Raw genomic sequence first — 20,872 nt, 5'->3', positions numbered from 1 at the left:
AAACGACTTTTTCGGTCAAATGACCAGTTCGTCAGTATGTTAGTCTAAGCTAAGCAATTGACAAGTTCGGCAATATGTCGCTTTCGGCCATATGACATTTTCGGCCATACCGTTTTCAGCTGAACAACTGTTTCGGCCGAACGGCGAATTGGAATTCGACTAGATGGCTCGTGGCCTAACGTTTGATTCGGTAAAATGGCTTTGGCAATCATTCTCTAATGAAATTTGTTTGGTTACACGAGTTCGAATAAGAAAACGCGTTGCAAGAAGGGTTCTCTTTCAATCCCAAACGGCTTCCGGATTCTGGCGTGTATTGCAATGAAATGAAGGTCCCCGAAATCGATGGTAAATCAGGGCGCAGTGAAATGAACGACATTGTCTGAATCAAAGAATGAGAAAAGTGGGAATTGGAATTGTTGGATAGTGTGCTCTGTACACCAACCAATAAGAAAATATCGACTGAATATATTCGTGCAAGAACTGAAAACATCTACTCTTCGCTATTAAGATAAAGAAACCGTGAGATAATATCTTGCAACAATCTTATATGTGGCCGAGTGTACCATCTGCGATCGAAATGCCATAAACTATTATAATAGTCAACTGCTAGCGCGTAAATGGTTCAACTTATCGGCACAGGCAAGCAAGCTTCAGGGATGAAGCAATTTGCGCCAACCGGCGGGAGAGCATTCCATTTGTCAGTGGAACTATTTTAATGGAGCTGGGGCTCGCGGTGTTGCGAAGGAACGCACACCGCCTGTGTGGAAGGTGCTTACTCTAATAATATCCTTGTTGGTATTTTCAATCGAGTGGGATGACGATTGGGGGGAGACACACCCATCTTTGCACAAAAAAATGTATCAACCAGTCTTCCTATTCTCCAGTACAGATAGGGGGCTGATACGGGTGGGGAGGTCCAGATCGAGATTCCGACAAGCACCCCAGTTCAAAAGTGGCGACAATAAAAATGGACTGTCTGCATGAGTGAGTTTTTTTTCTTCTCCTGGGGTCGACGACGTAATTTTATGGTTCAATTTTATCTTGGGTTTTGCACCCTGGCGCAGTGATCATTAAAGTGGCGGAGAACCGGTGGCACGATAGGACACGGCGATTAAAACCTCCTGTTGATTAATTGGGGGTGAGATTGAAGGTGCTGATTTTATGATAATATTTAATGCTCGTGTCGGATCGAAGTAAATGGATAATGGATAATAAAAGTTGAACCATCGATCGTTTCCCTGATAAATTGGGGGTATTTATTCTGGTAAAACTGGTAATTGTGTACTCGTACGCCTAAATTACACCCCTTTCAATTATGCGAAGGCGTTCGATCCAATCGATCGGTTGAACCTTTTCCTTTGTTCTTGTTGCTCAGATACATGTTGAAGTAGAAGTAGTATTTTTGCCTCTCCGGGTCCGCCGCTCCAAGGTCCTTGTTATTATCGGCACAAGCCTTGACCACCACTTCACACTTCTGCTTGGGACAAACTGGGCATCCCCACAGAGCATTCGCTGATGGGTCCTCCGTGCTCACGATCGGCTGATCGCACTTGAAGTGGAAAGTTATTGGGTACATATTCATCCGAGACGAGAAGCTGATGTACCTCACGTCCAAAGGGCCTTGCTTATCGAAAACATTCAGAAGAGGCTTTCGATCGTTATCATCCAAAGTGATCGTGATGTTGCCTTCCTTCAAAATTCGGAATCTTATCTTGAATTTATCCCCTGGAAATAGCTTATCCTTCGGACTGTGGTAGGCCTGCATCTTGATCGTCTCCCTGTAGATCACCGTGTAGACGTTCCCCAATCGAACCTCATAGGTCCTCGCAAAATCCGGGTACTCGAATGATCGGTCCTTGTTCGACAGCAGCATACCAATCTCCTCATCAAAGTTCCGCACCTCGATGAACATGAAGAAATCGATCGGCACATCCTCCGATCGCTCATTCCCGATCTCATCCAGAGCCCAGTACTGATCAAATGTCCCCGTCACGTCCGTGTGCTGGTTACAGTTCGTTGGCACTTTAATCCATGCACCGTAGCAAAACACCAAAAGACAAAAAAACGAAAAACATCTCAAACTTAATTTCCGTTCAGTAGGGATTAAACGCCAACCAAAATCAGCGGAATTACCATCGACAATCGCCTCGAGTGGACCACAAATCGCCAAACAAATGACCACCATTAATCTGCCTAACGGCATCCGAGCGGATTTTGGCGACCACGACACCATCTTTTTCGACGCCGACCGCAAAAACTTCTCCGACACCCGCGGGTAACAAACTGAGAAATAGACTACACAAATAGAGTCCAGCGCTGTACGATATGGAGCCAATGTGGTCCGAGTTTCCTTATCAGTGTTTTATTACAATGGCATCGCAAGGGGAAGGAAGGCGAACCGCGCAACAAGTCAACCCGATCGTAAGCCTTGCCCGAGAATTTATTCACAGTGCTTGCGGGAAAGCGTAAATTTCTTCTGTGCTGCTAATGCTGACCTATGTGTGTTGGGTGCAAATCTTAGATTTATGATAGTACAGTCGCGCCGTCACAGAAGCGTTGGCGGGAATGCGTAGGAATGCAGTCTACATTGGGGAATAGATATCGCCTAGCAGCAGATGTTTCGTTTTCTACAAATGAAGATATCAATCACTGGGGTTCTAATGAATGTTAATGTGTGGTTAGAAAATTCTGATGCCTTTTGCCGAAAATTCCTTCTGCTAAGTGGAAACAATCAATCTCGGTGGACAGTTTCAGCAACGGCATCAAGATGGCATCTAATAAGCGATGATTTATAGGTAGCAAACGCGACTTTTAAGTTTATGCAAATCTTAGGTTAATTTACATTCTCTAATAGATTTATAGAGCATAGCTTGGATTTTGTTTTGAATATTTTTTTTTAAATTTAGCCTTTAAATTAGTCACGGGTGATAACAAAAATCGCGTTTGAAATACGCAAATGCAAAATATGAATCGTGCTGGTAATTTTTCATGGTTACCCGAAAAATTTTGTCTAATTTTTCGCAAATCTTCGACAATGGCTGCGAGCTTTGATCTGCGAGTCAAGGAATAACGGAACTCGGTAATTTGGAGAACAGTACATAACGAACCTACAGAGCAAAATTGCCTCACTCATATAATCTTCCAAGGCATTCATGAACGATTTATTTATGTATTACCAGACTAAGGCCGGAGTGGCCTGTGCTACACATTCTTCTCCATTCAGCTCGGTCCACCTTGCCCGCTGTGCACCTCGCCTTCTTGTTCCCGTCGGATCGTTGTCGAGAACCATTTTCACCGGATTACTGTCCGACATTCTGGCTACGTGCCCGGCTCACCGCAGTCTTCCGATTTTCGCGATGTGAACGATGGATGGTTCTCCCAACAGCTGATGCAACTCGTGGTTTATTCGCCTCCTCCACGTACCGTCCGCCATCTATTTATTATTTATTTAATCAGACTAAGGCCGAAGTGGCCTGTGCGGTATATAAGAGTCTTTTCCATTCGGCTCGGTCCATGGCTACACGTCGCCAACCACGCAGTCTACGGAGGGTCCGCAAGTCATCTTCCACCTGATCGATCCACCTTGCCCGCTGCGCACCTCGGCTTCTTGTGCTCGTCGGATCATTGTCGAGAACCATTTTCACCGGGTTACTGTCCGACATTCTGGCTACGTGCCCGGCCCATCGCAGTCGTCCGATTTTCGCGGTGTGAACGATGGATGGTTCTCCCAACAGCTGATGCAATTCGTGGTTCATTCGCCTCCTCCACGTACCGTCCGCCATCTGCACCCCACCATAGATGGTACGCAGCACTTTCCTTTCGAAAACTCCAAGTGCGCGTTGGTCCTCCACGAGCATCGTCCAGGTCTCGTGTCCGTAGAGGACTACCGGTCTAATTAGCGTTTTGTAGATTGTCAGTTTGGTACGGCGGCGAACTCTATTCGATCGGAGCGTCTTGCGGAGTCCAAAGTACGTACGATTTCCAGCCACTATGCGTCTCCGAATTTCTCTGCTGGTGTCATTTTCGGCAGTCACCAGTGAGCCCAAGTACACAAATTCTTCTACCACCTCGATTTTGTCACCACCGATGCAAACTCGCGGTGGGTGGCTCACATTGTCTTCTCTTGAACCTCTTCCTATCATGTACTTCGTCTTCGACGTGTTGATGACTAGTCCGATCCGCTTAGCTTCCCTCTTCAGTCTGATGTAGGCTTCCTCCATCTTCTCAAAGTTACGTGCCATAATATCTATGTCGTCGGCGAAACCAAATAGCTGGACGGACTTATTGAAAATTGTACCACTCGTGTTAATCCCTGCTCTTCGTATTACACCTTCCAAAGCGATGTTGAATAGCAAACACGAAAGACCATCACCTTGCCGTAACCCTCTGCGGGTTTCGAAGGGACTCGAGAATGCCACTGAAACTCGAACTACGCACATCACCCGATCCATCGTCGCTTTGATCAACCGTGTCAGTTTATCCGGAAAACCGTGTTCGTGCATTAGCTGCCATAGCTGGTCCCGATCGATTGTATCATATGCGGCTTTGAAGTCGATGAATAGATGATGTGTGGGCACGTTGTATTCGCGGCATTTCTGCAGTACTTGGCGAATGGCGAACACCTGGTCCGTGGTGGAGCGTTCGCCCATAAAACCCGCCTGGTACTGCCCCACGAACTCCCTTGCAGTTGGTGCTAGTCGACGGCATAAAATTTGGGAGAGTACCTTGTAGGCGGCGTTCAGCAATGTGATTGCGCGGTAGTTGCTACAATCCAGCTTATCGCCCTTTTTGTAGATGGGACACACGACACCTTCCATCCGCTCCTGCGGCAAAACTTCCTCCTCCCAAATCTTGGTAATGACCCAGTGCAGCGCTCTAGCCAGTGCCTCACCACCGTGTTTAAATAGCTCTCCTGGTAGTTGGTCAACCCCAGGGGCTTTGTTGTTCTTCAGCCGGACAATCTCCTCCTGGATTTCCTGGAGATCCGGAGCCGATAGAATTATGTCCTGCGCGCGTTCTCCCAGGTCCATCACCATACCGCCATCTTCGTCTGCCACATCGCCATTCAGGTGTTCTTCGTAGTGCTGCCGCCACCTTTGGATCACCTCACGCTCGTTCGTAAGAAGGTTCCCGTTTATGTCCTTACACATATCAGGCTGTGGCACGTGGCCCTTACGTGAACGGTTTAACTTCTCATAGAACTTTCGTGTGTTATTAGCGCGGTACAGTTGCTCCGTTTCGCATTATCTCTTATATTGTTCGTAACGATCGGTTTTCTAGGCGGCTTATTGGGCCAGCGCAAACCTCCTGTCTCGTCGGAGGGCCGTCGTGTCAGGGCTGTTTAGCGTCCCACCTAACACCAGGACTTGGGCTTGTGCGCTTTGAGCGGCACACGGTCGCTTTGGTGGGGCCTACTTGCGGATACATGCAGCTTTTTATAGAGGTTTAACAGGGCCCACTGTCAAACCCCACCACATCCTAGGCAAGCCCCACAACTCGCAGATGGCCTGGGGAGGGATCGTCAAGCCCTTGGACATAGTCCCTGCTGCCCGTCCGCCATCTGCACCCCACCATAGATGGTACGCAACACTTTCCTTTCGAAAGCTCCCAGTGCGCGTTGGTCCTCCACGTTTTGTTTGTCAGTTTGGTACGGCGGCGAACTCTATTCGATCGCAGCGTTTTGCGGAGTCCAAAGTACGTACGATTTCCAGCCACTATGCGTCTCCGAATTTCTCTGCTGGTATCGTTATCGGCGGTCACCAGTGAGCCCAAGTACACGAATTCTTCAACCACCTCGATTTCGTCACCACCGATAGAAACTCGTGGTGGGTGGCTCACATTGACCTCTCTTGGGGAAGATCCATAAAGTACGTCACGCAAAAATTGGCCATTTTCGACCCCCCCTCCCCCTTCGTTACACTTTTGACGTAGGACTTACGTCTCTCTTTACTATACCGGGTGTCATTTCAAAATTTCTAAATCGGCCGCGTTACGCTGTGTTGAAAGATTTCAAACGTTAATAGCTTTTACCCTAGTGAACAGATTTCTGCAGTTAACCCCTCAATCGACAGCTTTCAAGTATGCCTTTCATATTAATGCTTGATAATATCCGAAAATTTGTTTCAATAGGCCTAAAACTGTTTTCAAAGCAAAGCATTGAATTCACGAAAACCTATAAATATGGGTACCGCATCATTCTTGCATCATTCCATTACCACGTTCTGATTGGTGCAGACGTCAACGAATGAGCTCACGCTAGGTCTGCTAAGAAGGCATAAAATAGCGCAGCGCGAATTTTTCGCGTCGGAATTTTTGAACGGTTGCATCATCGTCTCAGCCACGCATTCGCAAACCTAAGCCTTTTTAAGAGCAAGGCAGCATCGTCAGCATTCTCAGGTCAGCATCATCGACATTTTCAGCCCGGCATTGTCGAGAAGCCAACAGTAAGCGCGGCACGGCGGTGTGTGACGATAGAGTGTCGATGACAACACTACTGATCAAGTTTTCTCGGCCGATGGCAGCAGCGGGCGTTTGGTATTCCTGCAGACATCGATTCATAATGTTTTAAACAATCTTAAACTCCCAGTTGAACCGCTCAAGAGGAAATTTACATCTAACATTGTGAATGGATCTTTTCAAAACCACTAATATACTTACTAAAGAGTTTTTGGCAATAGAATCATTTTGAAAATGTAGTACAATCAACTAATTAGAGAGCGTTTGCGTGACAATTTTATTAATTCGCGCTCCTGGCGATGAATTGTTACAAAATTCTGTCTTCCTCGCTCACGACAAAAGAAAATGCGTTTCTTATTCTAAGATTTCAACGAAAATTTTTGAAATTTCTCCATTAGAATTCCAAAAATTGTCACTGTTTTGAGTCTAAATATTTCAATTTAAAATTTGATTTATTTGTTGATGTGAATAGGTAAATAGCTACTGAATTTTGTGTAACTTTTTCAAACGTTTGTATAAAGCTTTTGAATATTCTTGGTTAACGTGATTTTGTGTTTCAGCAAGTATACTCTATTACCACTATTACCACTGAAAATCCATTCTGCGCCAAATCCGTGCGACCCAAAACTAAATTCTAAGCAAATACACATTAAATATCAATGTTAAATATTACGCTGAACATTCCAACAATTTAGTGAACGTCTTTTTTCGAGTTCGTTTTTATAATATTACTGATTTTAAGTATATGTTTTAACTTCAACGTTACACATGTTTGTACAAAATTGAAAATAGGATTAAGAAAAAAGGAGTTGATATAACAACTCATCTAGATGGTCCTTCTTGGAATTTCTGAAGAAGTCGCTCCAAAATTGTCTGCGGGTGTTTCTCCAAGAACATCTGTGTAAATTTCTTCATTCTTGCAAAAGGTTCCCCGTAAATTTATGCGGAATTTCATTTTTTGACGTAGAACTACGTCTGTCTTTTCTATATTGGGGTACACTTTACGTTTTCGAAAAATCAAAAAACGTCACGAAAATATGATAGACTTTGATCGTTAATATCTCAGCCGTTTCTCGATGGATTTTCAATTTTTTTGGACACTTACGCGGCTTTTGTACACGATTCGCTTTTTATGCGATTTTGTTTTCACTAGAATTTCGGGATTTCCATGGCTCATCCAGAGCCAGAGCCAGACACATTTAGGGATTTACGCGGTTTTTTACATTGTTTTAATTCACGCGGCCCACATCCTCCGCGTAAAAACTGACTCCAGTGTGTTACAATATTTAGGTATGATAATATTTAGTATTGCAAACTTGCTAACAGTTTAGCAATAATAATAATATTTAGCAGTTTAGGTCTCGTAAGTGTATCGCAAGCTTCTTCTTCCATAGCACTACATTCCAACTGGAACTTGGCCTGCTTTTTAAAGTAATTAGCATTGTTTTAGTTATTAATTGAAAGCTTTATATGCCCGATATTGCATGAGTATTGAGTATGTATGTTGTGTGACAAATACATGGATACACTATGCTCGGGGTGTCAAGAATGTTTCCCATCCGAAAGTATCCTAGATTGGATCGAGAATCGAACTCGCCATCTCCGGTTTCTGGACCTTTGTTCCTAAGGTCAACTGGAGAGCAACAGTCAACTGCAAGCCAGCATAGAAGTCAAATTAATGCAACTTACAGGGCTGCACCAGCTGGTGCAGTTCGTTTCAACTAAATTACACGCGCGTTTTCTCTCAAAACCTTGAGGGCGTTTGACGGTAGCTTCTCGCTTACGTCTATGGATGCCAGTAGAAAAGCTCGGAATCTTCTTCACTGCTGCAGTGGATGTGTTCTGGGATACTTTCTTCGGTTTTTTTGCAGATTCCTAGCTGTCCAAAGTACGACGCAACTCGCATGAAGGAATAATAATTATTAGATATTATTAGATACAGTCTACATCCCCTACTGAGCCAACTTTTGGTTTATTTCAGGCAGTCCTTCAGTGGGAAGGTTGCCACTGTCGAGGCTAATATTTCGTGACCGGACAGATACTTCCTGAATTTTTTTTTATGATTTTTGTTCGAGGTAGATTTGATTTCTGTGTCGGTTTGATGAGAAGATTTTGCCAAGGAATGGTATGCAACGCCGATTATTTATCCAAAATAGTTGATGTGAGAAATTTGGACATATTATGTATCTTAAAGGCATGGTCAAGTCAAGTCCTACGTCCACTTAGCGGTTATGTCACAGACATTACCCACTGTTCGTTTTTGTATTAAAGCTCTAAAATTTTTGTATGGGTCGTCACACTGCTCGGAACCCCCCTCCCCCCTAGGAGCGTGACGTACTTTGTGGATGGCCCCTTGAGCCTCTTCCTATCATGTACTTCGTCTTCGACGTGTTGATGACTAGTCCAATCCGTTTAGCTTCGCTTTTTAGTCTAATATAGGCTTCCTCCATCCTCTCAAAGTTACGTGCCATGATATCAATGTCGTCGGCGAATCCAAATAACTGGACGGACTTCGTGAAAATCGTACCACTCGTGTCAATCCCTGCCCTTCGTATTACTCCCTCCAAAGCGATGTTGAATAGCAGACACGAAAGACCATCACCTTGCCGTAATCCTCTATGCGTTTCGAAGGGACTCGAGAATGCCCCTGAAACTCTAACTACGCACATCACCCGATCTATCGTCGCCTTGATCAACCGTATCAGTTTATCCGGAAATCCGTTTTCGTGCATTAGCTGCCATAGCTGGTCCCGATCGATTGTATCATATGCGGCTTTGAAGTCGATAAATAGATGATGTGTGGGTACGTTGTATTCGCGGCATTTCGGTTGGAGATTGGAAGCAGCAAAGCCGAAGCGCTATACAGCGAATTGGAGCAAAGGAAATACGCGGGTTTCAAATATTTATTTATGGATGGCTCAGTGGATGTAAAGGAGCAAGTCGGATATGGTATCTGGGACGGAAATTGCGGGAAAAGCTATAGTTTGCCAAATGGTTGCACCATCTTTTCTGCAGAAGCGAAAGCATTGTATATGGCACTTCAAGCCATCAACACTGGACAAAAAGCGGTAATCTTCTCGGACTCCGCCAGTTGCATATCAGCCATAGAATCAGAACTCACTAAACGCCCATGGATTAGAGCAGCACAAATGGAAATTGAGAAAAAGCAAGTCGGGATCTGTTGGACTCCGGGACACTCGGGTATATCTGGCAATGAAAGGCGGGCACACTGGCTAATATGGGAAGAATGGTTGAATCGACGGAGATGGAGCATCCTGCAGTAGATCGCATCTTAAGGAGCAGGAAAGTTTTGGAAGACGTTTGGGAGAATAGCTGGTACAAGGAGCGTGATGTACGTCTGATGAGGGTTAAACCCTCGACAGCTGCATGGCCAAACCGGAAATCTAGACTAGAGAAAGTGCAATTAACATGTTTGCGAATAGGCCATACATAGGCCACCCATGAGTGGATGCTAGATAAAGGAGGGAGTTTCAAGTGTCAATTTTGTGGAACAGCACTATCTGTCGAGCATATTCTCATTGAATGCCAGGAATACGAGAGCATCAGGGGACAGTTACAGATAGAGGATAACACCTGCCAAGTTCTGTGCTACGAGAAGGAAAAAGAAGAAAAAGTAATAAAATTCTTGAAGTTGACAAACCTAAGGAACCGAATCTGAATAAAATAATATCAAGGTATGGGAACAGTGAAAAAATAGGGATGGGAACACTGCCAGGAATACGAGAGCATCAGGAGACAATTACAGATGGAGTAACACCTGCCAAGTTATGTGCTACGAGAAGGAAAGAGAAGAAAAAGTAACAAAACAAACTTATGGAACCGAACCTGAATAACATAATATCAAGGGATGGGAAAAGTGAAAAAAACAAAAACAAAATTAGTTGGAAGGGGAACAGTATTAAAAAAAAGTAGTACTTAAGTAGCATTTAATACAGGGCTGCCCAACGTACGGCCCGCGGCCCGTGGCCGTATTTGAAATAAAAACTATTATTTTACATATACATATTTAAATGGCTGGATTGAGTGACCCTAGTGACCCAATGAAACGGAAGGTTGATGTGGAGCACCGCGTCTTCTGGTTGGACAATAGCTTTGCGGCTTCCTGGCTTTCGGTTTCCTTAATATGTTCGGAAAGTATTGCTGTGTTGAAGAAATATGATCTTAAACGACATTACAAAACCAAGCATTCTACAAATACGATATTTACACTGAACTAGGAATATAACAAATGTTAAAGGAGCTTCAAAAATAAGCTACCCATTATATTTAAATTTCCATCATTGATTCAATTTATTGGTGGAACAGTGAATTATCGAAGCAACAAACTATCTTCACTCTGACAAACACGAAGCCATTTTTCTGTTAGTGAGATTTTGGCAAAACGAATGAAACTATTCTAGGATGAAGAAATTGTTAAGGGGCAAGAAACATTTTAAGTTTTATCACGCACTTGTAGACCATGATTTACTCTTCAAGCGTGTTTTATAAAACCAGTATAAAACCAAAATGTTGCTAGGGGGATGCACATCGATTATTGTCGGCATCGTGTGCCCTAAGGAAAATGTCTTCTATAGTAGGCTCGAAACGCGGCGAGTAAAAATTCTTGCAGAAATTTTGAAAACTACGTTACGTGAAAAAGCCGACTGCTTCAAATTCTACTCTCTAGCAATCGATTACAATACTGATGTTGGAAACATTATGCAGGTAGCTGTATTCGTAAGGGGAGTTGATGATCATCTTTAAATCACAGAGGAATTGGCAGCTTTGATCATTCCCAATGAGTGGAACGACTTCCGGAAATGACCTGAGAGGAGATGTTAAGATCTGTACGAAGATGCTTGGACAGGGACACTCCTCCAAAAAGTAGCCTTACAAATGATGGGGCCTTGCACTTGAAATGACGGGAACCAATTGTGACACTTCTAAGAAAGTATGGTTATACTTTCCCGCACATTGCATTATTTACCACGAAAATCTATGGACGAGAACGATCAATATTCCTGAAGTACTAACGCTCGTCATTAAGTTATTAAACCTAATCAATGCAAGTGATCTACAACCAGCAATTCTAAATGATGTTGACGGTTGGAAGCAGAATACGAAGATTTTATGTATTATTGCAGGGCTGCCCAACGTACGGCCCGCGGGCCGGATGCGACCCTCGGTATATTTTTTGTGGCCCGCGGTGTATAAGAAAAAAACCTTCATAACCGGCCCGCATGTTTTCTATCTGGCTCGAGAAGCTGCTTTTTATTATCTATCTATACTTATAGACTGGGAAACTACTGAACAGATCCGTGTGAAAATTTGTATGCAGGGTTTTGTTTTGGAGCCGGGGAAGGTTCTTAATATTGTTCGAGACCCCTCCCCGTTCTGGGAGGAGGCTCCCATACAAATGTAACACACAATTCTGTATAACTCAAGAATTAATCAAGCTAATGGAACCAAGTTTAGCATGTGGAGGTTTTTGATGACGAGTGATGTGTCTATGGTAGCTCTAGACCCCTACCTGCTCTAGAACGGGAAGGGGCTCCTTTACAAATAGAACACTAATTTCTGCAGCAAAATGGAATCCATTTCGGCATGTGGAAAAATAAGTTTTTACGTTGTTCTGCCAAATGAAATCGAAACGCAGAGCAACGATTGCTTAATTTGTGAATCTATATACATAAAAATGAATTTCTGTCTGTCTGACCCTTATGGACTCGGAAACTACTGAACCGATCAACGTGAAAATTTGTATGCAGCGGTTTTTGGGGCAGGGAAGCAGGGAACAGTTTATAAGATGGCTCGAGACCCTTCCCACTTTTGGAAAGAGGGGCTCCCATACGAATGAAATACAAATTTCTTTATAACTCGAGAATTAATTAAGCAAAGGAAACCAAATGTGGCATGTGGAAGTTTAGGAAGCACATAAATATTTCTACGGTGGTTCGAGACCCTTTCCTCTTCTGGGAAGGGGGCCTCTCTTACAAATGAAACAGAAATTTCTGTATAACTCGACAACTAATCAAGCAAACCGAATTAAATGTTGTGATAGGTTTACTTGATTAAAGAAAAGAAGACAAGAAGAGACAATGTAAAAAAATCAGAGAATAAATCAATTTTTGGCGAGACTAAGTTCGTCGGGTCTGCTAGTACAAAATAAATGTTTATGCTATCTAATAATTGTTAGGCGAGATGAGGTTCGACGGATCAGCTAGTTTATTGATTAATTCTGCAGGTTACTACTGATTAAAAAACAGATTTTGGTCAGCACGAAGTCGGATAATGCAATACAACCAGTTTTCCTGTTAACACGTACGACCCCAACCCCCATTTTTCAACAAAACTCAAAATTCAAAACCACGTAGCTCAGCCAATTTCCAATGGATTTTCAAGCAATCTTCTGGAATCGATCACAAAATTCCTATAGTTTTAGGAACCGAGGAACCAATAACCGCGCAATAACCATGGTTTCGGATATATTCCGGGGAGTACTGGGGTTACCTCCCTCCCTACCTCCCTACCTATCTTGCGACATATCAAACTTCATGATTTTGCAAAACAAGTACACTGGAGTACATTTCGGCGATTTTAGATCGAATTGGCCACCCTCCGGGTACTTCCAGGGCCTGATTCCCTTGATGGAGAAGTGGTCAATTTTCGTACAATCCTGGAATGCATCTTGCGATATGTCAAACTTCATGATTTTGCAAAACAAGTACACTGGAGTGAATTTCTGCGATTTTAGATCGAATTGACCCCTCTCCGGGTACTTCCAGGGCCTGGTTCCCTTGAGTAAGAGGCCAATATCCGTTAAATCTTGAAACCTATCTTGCGACATGTCAAATTTCATGATTTTGCAAAACAAGTACACTGGAGTACATTTCGGCGATTTTCGATCGAATTGGCCACCCTCTGGGTACTTCCAGGGTCTGATTCCCTTGGGGAAGTGGCCAATTTTCGTTCAATCCTGGAATCCATCTTGCGACATGTCAAACATGATTTTGCAAAACAAGTACGCTGGAGTACATTTCGGCGATTTTCGATCGAATTGGCCACTCTCCGGGTACTTCCAGGGCCTGGTTCCCTTAGGGAAGAGGCCAATTTTCGTTCAACCTTGGAATCCACCTTGCGGCATGTCAAACCTCATAATTTTGCAAAACAAGTACACTGGAGTCCATTTCGGTGATTTTCGATCGAATTGGCCACCTTCCGGGTACTTCCAGGTAGACCTGTGCGCTGATTGAAATTTACCGGCGGTGGCATGATAGATCATGTTCAGCCAGCCGCGGCGGCGTGTATCGCTGTGAACCAGTTTCAAGCGCCAAAATTTATTCAGAAGTTCCTCCAGATTTTTTTCCAGAGGTTCCTCCACGAGTGTTTTAGAAGATCGTCAAGAAATTCCTTTGAACATTCCTCCAGATATTCCTCTGTAAGTGCCTCTGGGAACATCCTCCAGAAACTCCTCCCGGATTTCGTTTGGAAGTGCCTTCAGGAATTCCTCCGGAACTTTCTCCAGGAATTCCTCCGGAAGTTTCCCCAGGAGTTCCTCCGTATGTTCCGCCAGAAATTCCTCGGGAAACTGGAATTCGCCACCTGGAATTCCAGGAATTCCTGGAGGAACTTACTGGAGCACTAGAGCACTAGAGCACTTACTGGAGGAACTTCTAGAGGAATTACTGGAGAAACTTCCGGGAGAATTACTGGAGAAACTTCCGGAGGCATTACAAGAGGAAATTCCGGAGGAATTCCTGGAGGAACTTTCGCAGGAATTTCCGCAGAAATTTTCCAGAGGAACTTCTGGAGGAATTCCTGGAGGAACTTTTGGAGGAATTCCTGGAGGAACTTCTGGAGGAATTCCCGGAGGAACTTCCGGAGGAATTCCTGGAGGAACTTCCGAAGGAATATCGTAGAAATTCCTGGAGGAACTTCCGGAGGAATTTCTGGAGGAACTACCGGAGGTATTCCTGGATGAACTTTCGGAGGAACTCCCGGAAGAACTTCCGGAGGAATTCCTGGAGAAACTTCCGGAGGAATTCCTGGAGAAACTTTCGGAGGAATTCCTGGAGGAACTTCCGGAGGAATTCCTGGAGGAACTTTCGGAGGAATTCCTGGAAGAACTTCCGGAGGAATTCCTGGAGGAATTCCTGGAGGAACTTCCGGAGGAATTCCTGGAGGAACTTCTGGAGGAATTCCTGGAGGAACTTCCGGAGGAATTCCTGGAGGAACATCCGGAGGAATTCCTGGAGGAACTTCCGGAGGAATTCCTGGAGGAACTTCCGGAGGAATTCCTGGAGGAACTTCCGGAGGAATTCCTGGAGGAACTTCCGGAGGAATTCCTGGAGGAACTTCCGGAGGAATTCCTGGAGGAACTTCCGGAGGAATTCCTGGAGGAACTTCCGGAGGAATTCCTGGAGGAACTTCCGGGGGAATTCCTGGAGGAACTCTCGGAGGAATTCCTGGAGGAACTTCTGAAGAAATTTTCACGCTTGAAACTGGTTTACGCCGATCCACGCCGCCGCCGATCACCAACGGCGTGACGACGCCACGCCACCGCCGCTGGCTGAAAATGAACTATCACGACACCGCCGGTAAAATTTCAATCAGTGCACAGGTCTACCTGGAAATACCCGGAAGGTGACCAATTCGAAAATCACCGAAATGGACTCCAGTGTACTTGTTTTGCAAAATTATGAAGTTTGACATACCGCAAGGTAGATTCCAAGATTGAACGAAAATTGCACACTTCCCCAAGAGAACCAGGCCATGGAAGTATCCGGAGGGTGGCTAATTCGATTCGAAAATCACCGAAATGTAATCCAGTGTACTTGTTTTGCGAAATCATGAAGTTTGACATGTCGCAAGATGCATTCAAAGATTAAACGAAAATTGGCCACTTCCCTAAGGGTGCCAGTCCCTAGAAGTAACCGGAGGGTGGCCAATTCGATCGAAAATCACCGAAATGTACTCCAGTGTACTTGTTTTGCAAAATCATGAAGTTTGACATGTCGCAAGATGGATTGCGAAGCCGATCTGCAAGTGACCATTTTTTCCGGGAGGGAGGTAACCCCAGTACTCCCCGGAATATATCCGAAACCATGGTTATTGCGCGAAAATTGACCTCGATTCCTAAAACTATAGGAATTTTGTGATTGATTCCAGAAGATTGCTTGAAAATCCATTGGAAATTGGCTGAGCTACGTGGTTTTGGATTTTGAGTTTTGTCGTAAAATGAGGGTTGGGGACGTACGTGTTAATAAGATTTTGGCAATATACCGCCGGAAATAAGTATAAAGACAAGCATGATTTTCTACGGATAAACCTTTCTAGGACGGTGAACTTATTCTCGGTTGCATATCGGGTTTTGGTGGTATCTTGTGCCATAGGGAAACGCCTTCTTCAGTAATATTCTTCTTCTTCTTCTTCTTCTTCTTCTTCTTCTTCTTCTTCTTCTTCTTCTTCTTCTTCTTATTGGCATTACATCCCCACACTGGGACAGAGCCGTCTCGCAGCTTAGTGTTCATTAAACACACACACAGTTATTAACTGCGAGGTTTCTAAGCCAGGCGACCATTTTTGCATTCGTATATCATGAGGCTAACACGATGATACTTTTATGCCCAGGGAAGTCGAGACAATTTCTAATCCGAAAATTGCCTAGACCGGAACCGGGAATCGAACCCAGCCACCCTCAGCATGGTCTTGCTTTGTAGCCGCGAGTCTTACCGAACGGCTAAGGAGGGTCAGTAATATTAGTTTGTCGTAAAGAACGGTGCAAAGTTAAAGTACTCGCTGAAGCTTGAAAACTAGGTTACGTGAAAAAAACACCTGCTTGTGATTCTCCCTGCTCGTAATTGGTGAAAATACGGAATGTAAAAAAAAAACAAGGCACATGTAAGTGTCTTTATAAGTGGAAATGATGATCATCTTCAAATCACAAATTTTCACCAAAAAAAATTCCCTATGCAAAAACAATCAATATTCGTGATGTTAGCAACGCTCGTTAGACAAGACAATCAACTTTACACCTATACGCGAGAGAATTCAAGTACACTCAACCCTCTTTTTACGGAAGTTTTTTATACGTCACTTCGTTTTACGGCCCCATTTTTACGGCACGTGACGTAAAAAGAATTTGAAACATTATGGACATCCAAAAGTAAGCCTATAAGAAGGCACTCTTAGAAACCCAAAGAACAAAGTAGATGCTTTGTCTATTCATCATTAACCTTCAACTATTGCTCCATTCCAGGTCATCCAAGAAATTCCTGGAGTCTACACGCGTAACCAAGGACCTAAGGTCTACAAGCGTAATGAAGAGCTGTTATCTCTTTTTTTAAATGGTTCATGCCCTACTTGATATATTAAACCAAATACCGTTCCAGGTCATCCGAGAATTCCCTGGAGTATCAAATCCAGGCATATGAGTTGTTCTAAGATCTCCAAATTGCCCTTGAGTTTGAACCAAATGTTTTGCTGAATCAATTAAAAATGGGCAGCGATCAATTGATTGATTTACTTCCTCACAGCAAACCACAACACTCTGCCGAAATCCGCCTATTTTGATTAATCGATAATGTTCAAAATATTTGCTGCATGATCTTCGATGATGTTTTGTTTCGATTTGATAAGACCGGGGTCGATCCGGATGAGAACCGAATGACCGACCGGTTCAGGGCGTGACAACTCGCATACATTTCTCATGCCATGCCAGTCGCCAACGGGCGGGCGCAATTCTCGGAGACATAAGCTACATGCCATAGGCCAATGACGAACGACAGAGCATTGCGAATTCGCATTCGTGATGACACTATCGTCAGCATCTGTCGGTCGGGAAAACAGGAAGGGGTGTTCGAGGTTCCTGCGGGGCTGCCCGTCGTCTCCTGTTTTGTGATCGCAAGCAACTATGTACACGCATGGCTGGATTCGCTGTCCACTGGCTGTCCACTCGGCAGGGATGCACTGCGATAATGTCGTCGCATAAAGAAACGATTACCCGAGTTAATTTATACGGCTTACCGAAGAAGTTGGACAGATTATACGCCTTTTCTTTGCTCGCCTCGAGGTTGAAGTTTGGCATCCGATGCGATGTTCGGTGGCTTATCTCTGTTGTTTTGTAAGAACGGAGACAGAGATTGAGGCGCTTTTGCGGTTCCGCTCGATCGCCGTGTAAAATTATTAATCGATTACAATGGAACAATTATTGGGTGTAATAATTTAATATTAAATTACACGCTGATTTATGGCGAAAGGTTGCACGGTTGAGGCGGGTCAGGATGATCGCTAGAGGTCGTTCTTGAGGCTGGCGATTATGGGCTGCATAAAGGGTCTTTAGTCAGTAATGCTGAACAGCTGCATCGTTGGTTATTCCTGTTGAATCTAATTTACAACGGCATCTATCAAAGGAAATATATTGCTTCATTACAGTTTTAGTATATGTGCAGATGTCTATAAAGTATAAATTATATGGCGACAATTCTTGCGTTATTCTGCAATTCAGTGTAGTTTCTTTAATTTAGCATTGAAGAGAAGATATGAAGCCACCAATTGCAAATCTCAAATTAAACGTAAGGTATGTAAAAAAAAATGATACCATTATCAGACGTTCGCATCGGGATAACCGCTGTGGATGAGCCATGTGCGCTTTTTAGGAAGGTGGCAGCGGAAATTGGAGCAGAATAAAGTAAATGCCAGCAACGTGGGTTCATTATTGGTTGTGCATAGGCGCAAGATGGCGAAGATGTAAAGCAATAAAAATGGAACTCTAGCGACGTATGAGAATGATGTTACCCACGAAAAGGCGTACGCAGCTATGAATAATCAGCTATTCTAGTATAACTACTACCCTTATTCTTCAAGTGACTTTATACAGTCATGAAACGTGAACTTCAAATGATAGTGTCTGCCGGGTATTATTCGATTGAAGGCGATAATGCCTTCTTTAAATGAATGCGTTTACCCGGTATAAGGCGAAATTAAGAGATGATCAGTTCCATAAAAAAGTGCGCTTGCCAGATATAAAAAAGGGTTGGTATGGGCCAATTATTATTTTAAAAACTGCTGCTATTCTACAATACACTTATTTCAGAAAATGCCACATGGAATCACCAATCCACCAAAACGCATACAATCGGAATTGCTGTTGGCGATTTAACGTAAAACAAACTGTACTCTGATATTTTTATATCTTAACTAGTCGACCCGCCAGACGCTGTTCTGCTTATTAGGTAAAAACGCGCGTTGTGAGCTGCCCATGTGAAATTTCCATACGAACCTTATTTCAGTTTTTCACGATTTACTGAATTTTACTCATGATTTTCGTATGAGCAAATATCATATAAGCCCATCGGAAACGATAACGAACGTAATTGCTGAAGAAATGAAGAAAATCCATCCGGCCGTTTTCGAGTTATGTGGATACGAACACAGACCATTTCATTTTTATTATATGAGCAAAGGGATCGATTTTAACAACGAAGGATCTTTAGCTGATTATCTCAAAGAAGACGCTCTTGAACGTATCTTGGAACGATGCTCTGTACGAACGCATACAGTCGTATCGCAAATATGCAGAGCCGTAGTGTGGACTGCCAGCGCACTTGGCGAAACCCTCAGTGAGACCCCTCACTTTTTTTGACTATTTGACAAATTACGTAAAGGACCGCCAAGAGCCGTACTGCAAGTTCATTAAAAATGTTGAAGGTTTTTTTAGAGCCTACCTAATGCTAGGTCTAGTTGGGTCTATGAAATCCAACTCTGAAATGCGCTGGTTGATGATCGGAATTATTATCGTACCATTTCGGATCAAGGAAAATCAAATTCTGGAATGGGTCTGACGGGCGGTTTGAAACCACTACTGGACCTAGTTGGATTAATAAAATGTTGCTCTAGGGCAAGATGGTCGATGGTCAGTGTGGTCCAATTGAATCCTACTCAAAAGTTGGTTAATCGATGTTCAAAATCGCTATCGGACGAATCAAGAAAAATCAAAATCTGGTATGGATTGGTCGGTGGTATCTGTAGATTGGTTGGTGGCCGAAATCACGAAAAATTCAACTTTAGACTGAGTTTGGAGGCACTTTCTACACATAGCTGGGTCAATAAAATTCATCTGTACAGTCGGAAACGCCGTCCACCTTAGCACCAATCTAGATTTGATTATAATTAGAAGAAAAGAAAAATGCCCGAAAAAACAAGCGAATTTATCTAAAATCTACACAAAAACCGATACCACTATTTCCGGGTATTAGAACAAAAAGTACTTCTAAATTAAGTCAATCGGTTTATTATGGATGTAATCCTTTATCTTTGATATGATCCACGCAATGGTAGGGGAGACTGGGTAGACTTGATCCTTTTTTCTGACTTCCGATGTATCACAGCCAAAAATAAATAAACATACGCGATTTCCACACAGACTCTCTAAGAAATATAGTATTTAACTTTACTGATGTTTGACAGTCCTTAAATTATTGTTGTTATTGATACACAATCAATTTTTTAGAGTGCTGTCAAAAATCGACTTTTAAAATATTCGGAGGAAATTGATCCCTCTCCAAAAACTTGCTTTGATAAAATTGGAAAGGTGCCCTCAGATTTTTTAAATATTTTTCCTTCAAAATACGCGCCATTTTCGAATTGCTGTGCGTATACATGAACGATTTTTGTTATTGAATTTGACAGCACATGCAATTTTAAAATTTGGGGAGACTTGATCCCCTTTCTATGATATCTACGCAATAAATAATTTTCCCTGTCAACACTTCATCAAATCTGTCAAATCTACAAAAAATAGAAGCCTGAGAACAGATTTATATTTTTTTGAATTTTTTTGCCAAATTTTTGTATGGGTGACTAATGGAGGATCAAATGTCCCCATATTGAGGCAATAACTTCAAATACAAATATCCTAAAACTTTGTTGGAATGTTGACATTTTCATCAGTACAAATCATTAAGCACATTTATGGCTTTGCGCTGTGAAAAAACGAAAGCATTTGGTCATTGTTATGAAAAGTTATTCAAATATTTCGTGGCGAATAAAAAAATCTTTAGGAAGGTCAAAACATACAAACCGCCCTGCAGAATAAACAAGGTTGTCAATCCAAAAAATAACTCACCACATAAAGGTCATTTGTCTAGAGGATCTATACTAAAAAATACGTTTTGTTTGACTATTATCGGCTCTTTCAGTCTTATAAAGCAGCTAAAACGTTATTGCATCTATTTTCCGACGTTTCGGTGTATATTTCACCTTCTTCAGGGATTTCTATGATTTTGATGGAAATTAAAATTAGTTGTTAACAAATTTTCTTGATAATTTTTAGGCTTATTGTTGTGTTTAACTTACAGAGGCTACGTTTTGTTGTGTATGTGTGTGTCCTGTCTGACATAACGTTGTCAATTAACAA

The 20,872-nt window shown here is 43.0% G+C and overlaps 2 protein-coding genes across 4 annotated transcripts in view; both read right to left on the bottom strand.

The window, feature by feature from the left end:
- Positions 1-20,872, bottom strand: part of LOC134207612 (uncharacterized) — a 259,390-nt gene that overhangs the window by 81,198 nt on the left and 157,320 nt on the right. The window lies entirely within an intron of this gene.
- On the bottom strand, positions 1,240-2,372 carry LOC134214317 (uncharacterized). The gene is made up of 2 exons (XM_062693723.1): positions 2,134-2,372; positions 1,240-2,022 (listed from the first exon to the last, which is right to left on the bottom strand). Exons 1-2 carry the CDS (start codon positions 2,231-2,233, stop codon positions 1,310-1,312), a joined length of 813 nt encoding a protein of 270 aa, XP_062549707.1. The 5' UTR covers positions 2,234-2,372; the 3' UTR covers positions 1,240-1,309.

This window comes from Armigeres subalbatus, chromosome 1 (assembly GCF_024139115.2).
Source record: "Armigeres subalbatus isolate Guangzhou_Male chromosome 1, GZ_Asu_2, whole genome shotgun sequence".
Classification (NCBI taxonomy): Eukaryota; Metazoa; Arthropoda; class Insecta; order Diptera; family Culicidae; genus Armigeres; species Armigeres subalbatus.
This window is presented reverse-complemented; position numbering and strand designations above follow the sequence as displayed.

What these genes read in the sequence shown, in the direction of transcription:
- LOC134214317 (XM_062693723.1), bottom strand. Translation starts at nt 2,233, where the DNA reads ATGGTGTCGTGGTCGCCAAAATCCGCTCGGATGCCGTTAGGCAGATTA. An exon ending in ACTCGAGGCGATTGTCGATG is followed by an intron (nt 2,023 to 2,133) that starts GTAATTCCGCTG and finishes CATGGATTAAAG; the next exon opens with TGCCAACGAACTGTAACCAG.